Source organism: Pteropus vampyrus, unplaced genomic scaffold (genome assembly GCF_000151845.1).
Source record: "Pteropus vampyrus isolate Shadow unplaced genomic scaffold, Pvam_2.0 Scaffold648, whole genome shotgun sequence".
Taxonomy (NCBI): Eukaryota; Metazoa; Chordata; class Mammalia; order Chiroptera; family Pteropodidae; genus Pteropus; species Pteropus vampyrus.
The window spans coordinates 86,708-99,591 of NW_011889429.1; the positions used below are offsets into that span (position 1 = coordinate 86,708).

At 51.2% G+C, this 12,884-nt stretch overlaps 1 protein-coding gene across 2 annotated transcripts in view; it reads right to left on the reverse strand.

Annotated features, from left to right (window-relative positions):
- The window catches only part of STS (steroid sulfatase), a 125,180-nt gene that overhangs the window by 64,251 nt on the left and 48,045 nt on the right, over positions 1–12,884 (reverse strand). For both annotated transcript variants that reach the window (XM_011385044.2, XM_023525923.1), the window contains exons 2-5: positions 5,553–5,693; positions 2,572–2,693; positions 2,370–2,492; positions 612–1,035 (exon numbers count right to left, since the gene is read on the reverse strand). In XM_011385044.2, coding sequence (XP_011383346.1) covers positions 612–1,035; positions 2,370–2,492; positions 2,572–2,693; positions 5,553–5,693 — 810 coding nt within the window. The remainder of the gene's footprint in view (positions 1–611; positions 1,036–2,369; positions 2,493–2,571; positions 2,694–5,552; positions 5,694–12,884) is intronic.

A 12,884-nucleotide genomic window follows, 5' to 3' on the forward strand; every position in this document is an offset into this window, starting at 1 on the left:
GTATTTCTCAGAGGATCCTATGGTCCACGTGGTTTAGCATCTCGTGGACCGCTTGTTAAAGCGACGATGTGTGGCCTTACTCAGGGACCGTCCACAGGCGAGACTGGCATTCTCCAGTTTCGGCAAGCGGCCGGGTCCTCCTGACACCACGTGAGGGGTCGCGCCCCGTAACTACAGTCAAGGACCTTTCCCGTCCCTTCTGACTCTGCACGTGGAGCATTACCAGGACCGTTCTTTATGGACATCACGTACTAAGCTACCCAAGGCAGTCCCACTACGGATGGTCTGACCCAAACACTGCGGACACCAGGGTGTGCCTGGCCACCCCCGAGCGACGCGCGTCTGCACCTGGCGGGCCGGAGGTTAGGGTCGCCGAAGGCACTGCCAAATCGACAGCGTCCCACGTGCGCGTGGTAATAAACCGGAGGTTCGCGAGACGACGATCAGCAGGTGCCTCCTTCCCTTGGTCAGGCCACTCGGCTGGCAGTGCCCGTCCCACCTCGTGCCCTTCACAGCCCGCCTCCGCAGAGCCTGGCCGCGGTCGCCATCGCACGTGGAGGGGACAGGCGGCTGCGGGCCCAGCCCGGCCCCCGCCCCGTGGCGGTACCCACCGTCGGATGAAGCGGGCCGCGTCCGCCGTCAGCCTCTGCGTCAGGTTGTCGTAGGACATGGGCTGCTGCGTGACGCTGTGGTTCGTCATGAGAAAGCAGTTCAGGGGCCGGAAGTAATGCAGGAAGCTGAGCAGGATGCCGAGGACGGCGGCGGCCAGGAGGAGCAGGCACAGGAAGACGAGGCGCGGCACCTGCAACAGCCCCAGGCACTTGAGCGCCGCGAGCGTGACAAGGGACACGGCCGTGAGCTGCAGAGGCACGAGCACCAGCACCCTGATGGCCGAGGTGAAGACGCTGCCCGCCCCGGCCTTGCAGTCTCTCAGGTTGGTCAGAGGGAGCCCGTGGAAGTAATCGAAGCCGTGGCTCAGCGGGTGGTGACAGAAGTCTCTTTGGTCGTCACAGTGCATCCCGAGGTGCCACTTCCCTGACAACACAAGCGGCCGATATGCTTAGTCCCTAAAGACACTGGGATTCGAAAGCCACCTCCCGCCGCGCACGCACCGACCAGCACACACCTCTGCCTGTGCGTCAGCCCGAGCCCAGCCCTAGGACTGTACTGGTTTCCGCTGCTTTTTCCATAGAAGCTACGATATGAACTACTCACTCGACCAGGAAACGAGAAGCAGCTTATTGATCAAAAAATAAAACAAAAGGTGAACACCTAACACATGTAACGGGCCACAGACGTAACTACACAGTAACACGCAGCGTTCTTCTGGCATTGGTGTTTTTTAAATGCATTTCCTTAAAATTTAAGTCTTGGAGCCAATTTGATTTTGTTCCCTGAATGCTAAAAGTGGAAACGAACCCTCTCTCAAAAAATTAGCCTGAGGCACGAGGAAATCATATCCACAGCTCGGCAATTATTTTAAGCACCTGTGAACGTTTGTTATAAAATGTTAATTATAGCAGTAAATCGGGGAGCGCCTCGAAAAGGAGAAACGATCACGGTTTCATGACCAGATGTGTGAGGAACGGGAGTGCTCACGGTGCTCCTACAAGATTTTCTGGGATTCGTCCGATGACCCACACAGACACAACCTTATCAGGCAAAATGGGAGAGGGCCTCGTTCGAATCACTGGAATAAAATCGAGATGGGAATATCGACTGAGACGGATCGTGACACGATTTTAGTATTAAAATGAAAAACGAAAATCTTTATCCATAGCATGGTGTGTATATGTTTTTGTATGCTCCCTGTCTGTCTATGTACGTATGTATGTATACACGCATGCATGCATGCATCCATCCATCATCTGTCCCATCCGTCCGTCCATCCATCCATCCTCCATCCACCTAGCCATCTACCCATCCATCCATCTATCCATCCTCCATCCATCCATCCATCCATCCATCCATCCTTCCATCCATCCATCCATCCATCATCCATCCATCCTCCATCCATCCATCCATCCATCCATCCATCTATCTATCTACCTATGTATCTACCTACCTATCATGTATTTATCTACCTACCACCTATCTATATATCCATCTATCCATTTTCTACCTACCTATCCATCTATCCTCTACCTACCTATCCATCTGTTCATCCATCCATCCACACACATACAAACGTAATCACACATATCTACACATTCAAAAAGCTCAGAGAGGGGCATCGCATTTTAATTAACAACCGAAATAACTTCTGCCCTATTTGAGGTAGCAATGCCGATCCTAAGAAGGCTGCCGTCGGCCCCCACGCTCCCCGGCTAACCCGCCCAGGCCCTCGCCCCCTCCTCAGCTGCCCACACCTATCAGAGCCGTCGAATAGCCTTGCTTCTTCAGAAGCTTGGCGAACGTGGTCTCACTGGTGGGAAGTCCTCCAGAAGAAGCCGAGAAGATGAACACTCCCACGCGAGACTGCGACGCCATTCCTGGAGCAGGAGAAGTCACACGTGAGGACAGGACAGCCCTGGGAGGTCGACGGCCACGGCCACGCAGCCGGGAGCTTACCTGAGCGGATGGGGTAGCGGCCTGTCATGAAGGCCGCCCTGCTCGGCGTGCACAGGGGCGACGCTGCCAGGTGCTGCGTGAGTTTCACGCCCGCGTGGGCCAAGGCGTCAATGTTGGGCGTCCTGGAATGAGAGAACCGTGTGACTGTGAGGGCGGCGGAAAGGCAGCTATCTCTGGGGATTTTCGCAGTGAGTCGGTCACCTCTCGACGGTCCAGGGTACCGGGGGCTGTGCGGGGCTGTGCGGGCTGGGAGACAGGGTAGGAAAGGGAGAGCGGACATGGAGCCAAGACTGAGAATGAGAGACAATAAAACCACACCGAGCTGTCAGTGGCCCGGCTCTGACGTGGGCTCTGCGCCTGTCCACTTAGCCCGGGTTTAGATCAGAGCAGGGGGGTGAGATGCATCAGAGACTCACTCCTTCCCCTCCCGTGTCCCCCCAGTTACCTCTGTGCCCCCAAATGACAAAGCTCTGGGGACAGCTTGACTCTCCCTTCCAACCACATCCGACGGGAGGCCGCTAACTAGCTGTCAGCAGCTCCTGCGTAATTTCCGCTGCCTCCGCGGAGGAGAGAATAATGGGACCCCACGTGTAGTTACCCGTGAACGTCAACAAATGGGTTGCCAGGTCCTGGGAGGAGGGACACACCCCAGTGTCAAAAGGCAACATGCTGTGAGTCCCTGGCACGTTTTGTGGGCTTGCGGTTTTCTGCTTAGTACGTGCTTATGGGATCGCTTCTAGGAAGACATGTCATGCAAGGGAAGCATCCTCGTGCCTGGTCTCCAGAATGCTCTGGCTCCGCATCTTAGGCGGGCACTGCAGATCTAGGCATTCAGGACTGAGTGCGTCCCAGACAGCGGCCCACGCCGAGCTCTTATCCCAGATCCTCCCCCGGGAGCCCTGGTCCCTGCCGGCCCGCCTGTCTGCCTATTTTGCATCCTTCAGTTCCAGGCATACATGCGGTTCTCGGGGTCCGCTTGTGGCCTCCTTTCTCATATGGCAGGGGACTGTCCCACGTGTAGGACATCGAGCTCTGCTCCCTGCTGGCAATAGCTCCCTTGCCATAAAGAGACAACATGGCTCTTTGGGCTGCCCTCCAACACGGCGGCGGCCTGTGAGGGGCAGGGAGCACACGTGTGTGCTGCTCATCTTTGGGGGGCCCCCCGCCTCCCTGGCCCAGTGTCCACACACAGAATAGTCCGCAGCGATGCATAGTTGAAAGGGGAAGAGCGTGTCATCGTATCTGTAATGCAAACTGGTCTCCCGTCTACGAGTTCAGTTTACGCAACGCATCGTCCACAGTCCCACTTTGTTTTTTTTGCGTAGAATTACCAGATGCTTAGAAGCCACAAACTGTAAATTCGACTTGAACCTCCTGGTACCTACGCCAGCCCGTAGAGAAAGAAATCTGGCACAGGTGGGTGCGATATTAGAAAATGTAAAGCGAAAACATAAATCAGAAAGAACTACGATTGACTATAAAGCGCAAGGGACATTTAGGGTAAGTCTTGACCTGAATTATTCTTTGGGAGTTTTATAGACTTTTCTTTTTCCTTTCGTTAATCTGTAGAAACTAAACCTTAAAGGCTTGAGTGGAATTATTTTTTTAATTAAGACAGCTACGTAGGAATAGTTACCTCACGGTCTCCGTAAATAAACTTTATGACGATTCTAACATTATATTAATATTACATTGAGCATTGTTAGCATTCTATCTAACAGGGTATGACAAATAATGCATAGACCAAACATGAAAATTATGATCCCAATTAAAAAATTAAGTTACTAACAAGGTCTGTGTCACAGATAGCAAAAAGTGAGATCTAAACTTCTTATAAAATGGGGCAAAAGGTGGGAAAAGAAACATTCGCGGCCAATTAAAATTTTAAGAGAACGTTAAGTGCACACTTCATTTCTGTACACGTGTGTAAAAATCTAACCGATGTCACACATTTTTAAAACAACGAGCAACACTGAATGGAAAGGCTCAGGCTGGGACAGAAATGCACCCAGCCGTCTTGCAGGCAGGTTTTTTCCCTCAAAAGAATAATTTCGCTTCTGTTCGATCTGACGTGCGATGATTAAACACACTTTCCGAGAAGCATCGTCACCCCAAGAAGAACAGGAGGATGCAGAGGGCCCGGCGTGGCAATAAATCAGGTTTCCGTGGCACTTAGCGACGCGTCTGTCCCCAAGCCCCGTATACATTCAGTATCGCAGACCTTATGAGAACATTCTAGTAAAAGCAAAGGCTGTCTCTCCCCATCCTCTGGTTGACTTTGGTTGGTACTGATGCTTTGTGAGACAAAGCTCTGCACCGCACCATTTCCTGTCATCATTCTTCTATGATTACAGAGCAAGTGCGATGCTCATGTCCATAGTCCCCTGGGCCAGGACCGAGTTCAGTTTTTAAACCGAAGGGCCCTTCCGCCATTTCTTCGGTCGAGTCAGTTTTACGCAGGGGGCTTGGGATACAGACGCCCTCCTCCGTCCCTCAGTCCGGTTCCCAGGGTGCTTTTCCTACCCCCGCAGTCGCTCCCGGCCCTCGGAAAGTTCTGGCACCGTCGCATGCGACATGTGTCTCGGGGACATCTGTCCCCAGTCAGAGCGGCTGGCCGATGATGGAGGACAGCCTAGACAGGAAGCGGGGGAAGGTATGGAGGTCCGAGAAGGCGGGTGACAAGCCAGGATGAAATGGGCCACCTGCAGCCCAGAGGACTCAAGGGAAGAAAAGGAGGACCAGAAGGAAAGCACTGTAGCTGTGCTGAGTACGAAAGAATCATTACGAACATCCTTCGAGTGGTCCCTCCGAGTTCATCCAACTCGTTACGCCTGCCCGAGCAGCCACACCTGCCTCCCTAACCCCGTGTCTCGCTGGAGCCCCGTGAAGTCGCCCATGGACATGGGCAGCTTAGCGAGTTTTAAACGGCGACAACGGCCCGCCACCGGCGCCCTGTTTGCGCAGTGGCCGCATCAGCTCACCTGAGGGTCTTGTTTCCATAGCAGCCAGGATCTCCGATGCCAAGGTCGTCGGCCATCAGCAGGACGAAGTTGGGCCTTGACGCTGCACGGCTGTGGGCCTCCCCCAGGAAGAAAAGCAGAGGCAAAAGGATCTTCATCTTCCTGCAAAGGGCAAGGAGAGAGAGAGAGAGAGACGTGAACGACGCTGGCACGTGCTGGACCGTTCACATCCCTCTCTAGAACCTTCCTCCGTCCTCACGCCCGTTTCTGCTGAAGCATTCTTGAAACCCATCCGCCCCAGACCACACGTGCTCCAAAGACACGCCGTCTGTGATGTCACAAGGTGAAGAATGTCGTCGTCTTTCCTGAATATTTGCTTCCAAAACAAACCTTTCCTTCTCCACGGGCAACTGTCACCTCTCGATTCTGCCCTCGACCTCAACGCGGGTCCCGTTTAGAAAATCGGAAACGCAAGCGTCTCCTGCTGTCTCTTTACAGAAGGCGGACGCTGTCATCAGCTAAACGCTCTCTGTCCGAGCTCTGGGAGGACAGGCATTCCATGAAGACCGCATCCTGAGTGTCATATTCTTTCTAAAGTTAGCTGTGCGTATTCACGTACGAGCTTTCTCAGGGAAAACAGAAACGCTGTCGAATCTTTAGAAACTCAAGGAACAGAAGATGCACAGCCTGGGGCAGCTCTGGGTAGCAGCTCAGCGGTCAGAGCAAAGGCTCCCAGGATGGGAGCCCATCCCTGCTGTGGGACTGTCATCGTGACACACACTCACCCCGCCCACCCACAGCACTCCACTCCAATCGAGTACAACGGCCTGCCGGAATTTGGGGAGCAGACACCTGAAACCCCCTCTCTGATGCCCACAGTAACAGCCCAGGGAACTTAAGAAGAAGAAGTCAAGCTGCGGGCATCCGAGCACCCGGGGGCGAGCACATTCTCAGGCCCCATCACCTTGGCTGCGAAGGGCGGGCTTAGATGACCAAGGGGCCGGAGTTGGGATGCACCCCCTTGCGTCTCATGCCCAGCCTGGGAGGACGTGGGACCTGGGAGTCGAGAGCAGCCCTTCGCTGTGCCTGTGGCCTCAGGAATTCAGTGCGCCCCACGGGACGTCCCCCCTGAACACACTCTCTGACACCGAACGGTCAACCTTCGGTGCTTGAGCCAATGAGTGCATAACGCCTGCCAACTTTTCTGGAAACCCCCCATGCTAACTCCACCAAGGAGGTGGTTGAGAAGGGACAGAGCCATTTCCTAAAAAGCTGGACGGCTTTATGGCTGATGGAATGACTCGAAAATCACCATCCGTCTCTCACTACGAACAGTGAGGTGCGCTAGGGGATTTGGACACCACCAGAGACGCCCATCGGCGACGCCTGCGGAACGCTTAGGGTGCGCACGGCAGGGGTCCCGAAGCGGACGTGAGGACATGCCAATCCATGACCGAGCACAGCGACGCACAAAAGAGTGTGCCTAACGGCCTCCTGTCCCCCCGAAATACAATGCATGACCTTCCCCCGGAGAAGGTGGGAGCCAGATCGCTCTGCCTCCGCAGTACGCTCACGTGTCATTAATACGGACGATAAATCAATAAAATCCCATTCTTTACGACCGCGGTTTCCCGCGTGGCAGGCACTCTCAGGCCTCTCCCTGCCTCTCTGTCAGGCCACCTACGCGAAGAAGGGGGGAACGTGGCAGGCTGTGACGAGTGACATTTGCCCTCAAGGTGTGAGTTTCTCAGCCTCGTCAAGATTGATATTCAGGCTCGGCTAACGGGCTAACGCTTTGTCGTGGGGGCTGCGCTGGTCCCTGGAGGGTGTCCCGTCGCACCCCGTCCCAGCCCAAGCTGTGAAACCAAATATGTCCGCACATATTGTCAAATGTCCCCTGGGAGGCAAAATCACCCCCCGCTGAGAATGGCCTACCTAGTACCTGCCTGTCACCCATCCGAGCATCTGTGAAATCGTCACCTCCTGTGCACGACACAATCATGACTCACTTCCTTCGCTCACAAGTGTGGGCAGCCTGGCTTCCGTGGAAGGACTCGGAAAGCACGCTGCCTCTGGGCAAGCACGGCTTTGTCCCGTGCACCCACAAGTCCAACTTAAACTCTCACAGACCACGCTCCTCACCTGGCCCTCGCCCCGCCGGTTGCAGAAGCCGTGACATGCTCGGGCGCACACACACGGCGACCCGAAACAGGCTCTCCAAACAGAACGTTAGGCTCCAGCATGCCGTCTTGTCTCTGTTCCGGCTGCTACCTGTCACCGGTCCACGTGGCACCTCCTTCCCACCCCGCCTCCCCGTCAGCAGACCTCCGCTGCAGACAGCCCCCTCGCCCGTCGCCTTCTGAACCCAGATACAAGGACCTGCAGCAACGGCCCTGTCTCTGTTGACCTGGTCTTACTCCTCCTCTCTGCTTTTCAACACTCTCCCTCTTCCTAAAAGCCAACTCGGCTGCCCACGACCCTCCTCCAGCGGTAACCAAGCAGGAAAACGTCACGACTTACTTCACTCTCTCATCCTTCATTCCCTCCTTCTTTCCCCCTTGGGTGGCTTTCACACTCTGTTTTTCTGGGAGTAGAGGAATGAGTGCAGAATGAGGCGTCAGGGTCCGGTCGCAGGGCGGGACACCAAGTACGAGGTGTTCGGCTCAAAGCATGAGCCCGCCGTGCCTCACTCCCCCGCACGTTCACCAAGATGCCATCTTTGCCATGGGGCAGCCAACAATTATGATGGGAGTCCAGATCTCAGAGAGATACCTGCACCCCCACGTTCACTGCGGCATCACACGATAGCCAAGATACAGAGTCCATCTGAGCATCGATAGGTGGATGAATGGATAAAGAAGATGTGGTCTAGATACAATGGAATATTATGCAGCCTTGAAAAGGAAGGAAACAACACGTCTAAAGCTGCAGAGAATTATGCTAAGGGAAATAAGGCAGACAGACCAAGAGAAATGCCGTCTGATCTCACTCATGGATGGAATCGAAAACAAAACCAAACCTCAACAAACGAACGAGAAACTGAACTCACAGAAGCAGAGAGCAGTATGTCGGTTGCCAGGGACCGTGGGGTGGGGAAATTGGAAGATGTTGGATAAAGGGTATAAACTTCGAGTTCTAAGATGAATAAATTCTGTGGATCTGATGCGCAGCATGGTGACCGTAGTTCGTAAAACTGTACTGTATACTTGAAACTTGTTTGAACAGTGGATCTTAAGTGGTCACGTCACAAACACAAAAAGGATGGCAAGTACGTGAGGTGACAAATGTGTGACTTAACTGTAGCGACCCTTTCACAATGTATTTGTAATCACACATCATATTTTCTCTGTAAACATGTACACAATAGCATTTGTCAACCATGCCTCGGAAAAGGCGGGGGAGGAAACACATTTCCCTGTCTGCCCCCAAATAACAAGAAAAAGAAATAAAAAGTTTCCAAAATGATAAAAGTGCTAGAGAAATTTAACTCGTTAGGAGTGTTTAAATTTCTTCATATCTTTGCCACTAAAACCAATTCACTGACGGTTCAAACCGAATCCATTTCAATGCAACAAGCGCTTACGAGACGGAAACAGGATCGAAGACATCGTGACCATTCGGTGGTTTCAAGGTTGAATGAGACACAGAGTCACGCTGCAAGGCTCCAAGTGGCCAAGGGGACAACCCACAAGTACAGAACCCACTAGCATGAGCGACGGAGTGAGAAACACGGCTTCTGCAGATGATATTTCAGTCGGGGCACCCCTGCTCGTTAGCAGTGAAACCACAGACTATTCATGTAGCTCCTTGGTTGGCATTTTCTCCTAGAAAATGAGGGTAACCATAATGATACCATATAAATATTATCGTGAGGATAAAATTGGATACTTGGTACTATGACTCAATAAGGAAATAATAGTTATGGGCCGACGGTCATTAGTTGTAGTCATCAGCAGCAGTATTACGATAATTCCGTGTAGATTATGTGTAGTCATAGAGTTTTCAACAAAGATGTGGGCGGCCAACCAAAAGATGGCCCAAAGCTACACCACCTTGTAGTCACGTGTTGGATGGTCCGCCCCTCCCCGCCGGCACCCCGGGCGTAGCTGGACCTTGAGCCATGGTCCTAAGGAACAGAATATGGAAGTGTGAGGAGACATCACTTCTGAGGTCAGGTCGCACGAGAGCATGACTCCGTCTTGCTGGTGGACTCCGCCCATTGCCAGCTGTTGATGAAGTGAGTGGCTGTGTTGGAGAGACCCCAGGACGAGGAACTGAGGGAGACTCCAGCCAGGAGCCAGCAAAGACACGAGGCTCTCAGGCCCGCAGCCTAAAAGCGACTGAATCCTGCCCGCCACCACGGGAACGAGCTTGGAGGCGCACCTTGTCCTCTGTCCACCTGTCGAATGAGACCGCCAACCTGGCAGGTGCCTTGATCACAGAGACTGCGACATAACAGAGGCACGTTGCTTCGAGCTGCTAAGCTTCGGGCTCACTTGTTACACAGCAGCACGTAACTCGTACAAAGCAGAATCGCTGAAGATGGGTGATTCCGCTGTGTGAACGAGAATCTGAACGAGGCTTTCCACGGCTCGCGAGATCAGGCCGAACTCGTTTTAAGAACAAGTCTCACTAGTATGGAGTACTTAGAATTCACACAAGCAACTTAAAGGTACGTGGCTGTGCTCGCCAATCGCGTGAAAAACCAAGTTTTGTTTGACAATGGAAAGTTGAAAATGGCAAGAATGGGGAAAAGTACGCACAGTAGCCCAGAAAGATGGGACCGAGAGAGATTAAACAGAGAAAGCCAGGCTCCGAGGATCAGGTAAACTTCCACCCACATCCTGGCCGCTCAGAAACGTACTTGGGACTATTACTTTTTTTGTTGTTACCCAAAAGTCAAATCTGACTTTTTCAAATAAATTGTTTCCTTATGATTTTACTTTTATTCTAAGTGGACCAAAAGTGTGGATAAACCAACGATTCAGAGAATCACTCAGGGTATATATTTCTCTCCATGTCTTTTTTTTCCGAATGCACAGCGTCCCTATGACCGTGCGCCCCGTTGTTTCTTTGTTTCATGCAAAACTCTCACTATGAGGTGGGGAAAAGTCTCAAGAAACAGCAGGGATCAGACGTGGAAGGAGCAGACTGTCAGCCCATGAAGGACATTTATCTCTACCCAGAAGTGACAGAGCGACCAGCTCTCCGAAAAGATATTGGGGCCGTGAGCTCCGACAGGGAGCAATGGAGACGGAACACGTTCTGGGGCCCCAGATGACGGATCGTTGCCATGCCAACATGTCCCCATCGTCAGGGGCTGTTTTTTCAGGTGTGCGTGCTCCTTGGGACAAACGCACTCCAATTTTCTGTGCTCTGCGCTGAGGTGCAGAATTTTCTTATCGAAATTAAGCCCAAGAGGATAAAAGGCCATTCATCATGGTTAATATCTACATTAATTTCTGAATTGCCGACGGGTTTTCTTTAGCTCGCTGCCACGGTATATCATTAATTATACTCCAAAATGTGCCCAGGGTAGATATTGTTAGGCCTGGGATCAGCAATACCATCTAGCCCGATTAAGAATGCTTGAAAAGTTAAGTTTCTTAATAGTTACTTACAATCCCACCGCATATAAATTATTACTGTCTAAAGTAAGCAGACCTTATTTTTATTTTTCCATGAGTAAGGATTAGAACGAGGTGTTTATAAAGATGTTTTAAACTATTAAAACAGAGTTAGTTGATAAAAGAACTTAAACGTTAAATGAAAGAGCTCCAAAATATTAAGAGCATGGTACATTAACTTCCGAAAATCTGCACGGTTTCCCTTTTTAAAAAAGCAAATTATTTTTCTGAACAGCCTTAATTTGGCCAAAGGAAAAAAGCATTCTTTTGAGAAGGCAGCTATTCCTAAAACAGAATTATTATGAACGAGAGAGACAAAAGGACATTTTCATAACTAGAGATGTAATTACATTACATTTGTTCATTAAAAGAAAATGAACACTGTGCTTACACAACAGAAATTTTACCACGGCAACGATAATGTTCCAGATATATTTGCTTTCTGGCGAAAAAGCTTATTGGGAAATAGAGAAAAGCCAACAATGCAGACCAGGTTTTGTTTAGAAACATGCACTTTTTGTTCAACTCAAAATCAAATCTGGTTATAGAGTGTTATATAATAGATATCGTGTTTTAAGTTCCTAAAAAATAGTCTAACGTTCAGACAGCAAAAAAGACCATCTGAATATGTGTTTACACAGGTGTTCCTATAGATCTAAATGCTTCATAAAAATTCATATTCCAATGTTTTCCCAAATTTTACGAAGAAATTTTTAATGTTGCTGATTCGTTATTTTCATTCTAAATAGTTGAATCTTTTGTAGCCAGAAGTTCACATCTAACGGCTGGCTTCTAAGACAAAATATTAGAAATGTGCCCGCCCACACACAATAATTCATAATTAGTGTAAGCAAATATTTAGTCCTAATATCCTGCTCCCCAAAGGATATTTGATGTCACGAAGCTTTGACAAAGTGTCGTTTTGCGGAAAGCGTATTTTGTAACGAACAGATCGCCTTTGTAAGATAAGAGGTGACCTTCACACTAAACTGCATTTTCCTTTCCAAGTTCAGAAACAGAGTGTGTTTTGTGACAGAGAGGAGCTTTGAAGAGCATCTAGAACATTCACAAATGGGAATAAGCGACGTGGAAGATGGCCGTTAGCCCCTCCCTTCCCTTCCATTTTCCCAAGTGGTTGGAAGACGAAGTGACTTTGAAACAGTGGTCCTTTAGGGGGTTCGGAGTTCTGTCATTAAGAGACGCCCGGCGTAGACGCAGCCAGCCGGAGCCCGAGGGGTCACGGTGGGCGGGAAGCGAACGCATCGTCTACGGTCCTCCGTTTCCTCCGGGGACACCCGCAAACTCGCACGTGGGGTTCGCCCGCCGCGATTTCCATTTGAACTACTCGGGTGAAATGCCGGGGCGTATCACGTGGCACCCCTGTGCTCTGGCCGAGGCACTGAGTTAAGTGGCGCTCTCCGTCAGGCGACTGTGTGAAAGGAAACCATTTCTCTTGTCCAAATCATCTAAGCAGAACCCTCTGCAAGGGAGCCCGAGCTGCCATCACAGAGATGCCACCTGCTACATCTGATGCCTCAAGCCTTCGGGATGTTAAAACAGGACAGAGCCACCTTTGGAAGGGGACTGGGCAACCAGGTGTCTCAGAGAATTCAATGATGAGAAAGCAGAGATCATGACTCCAGCTCTGCGGACTCCGGACTGAGAATTAAAAGCACTGTTTAGAGTCAGCGTCACTGTGTCACGTGATCTGCACCGATAGATAGCC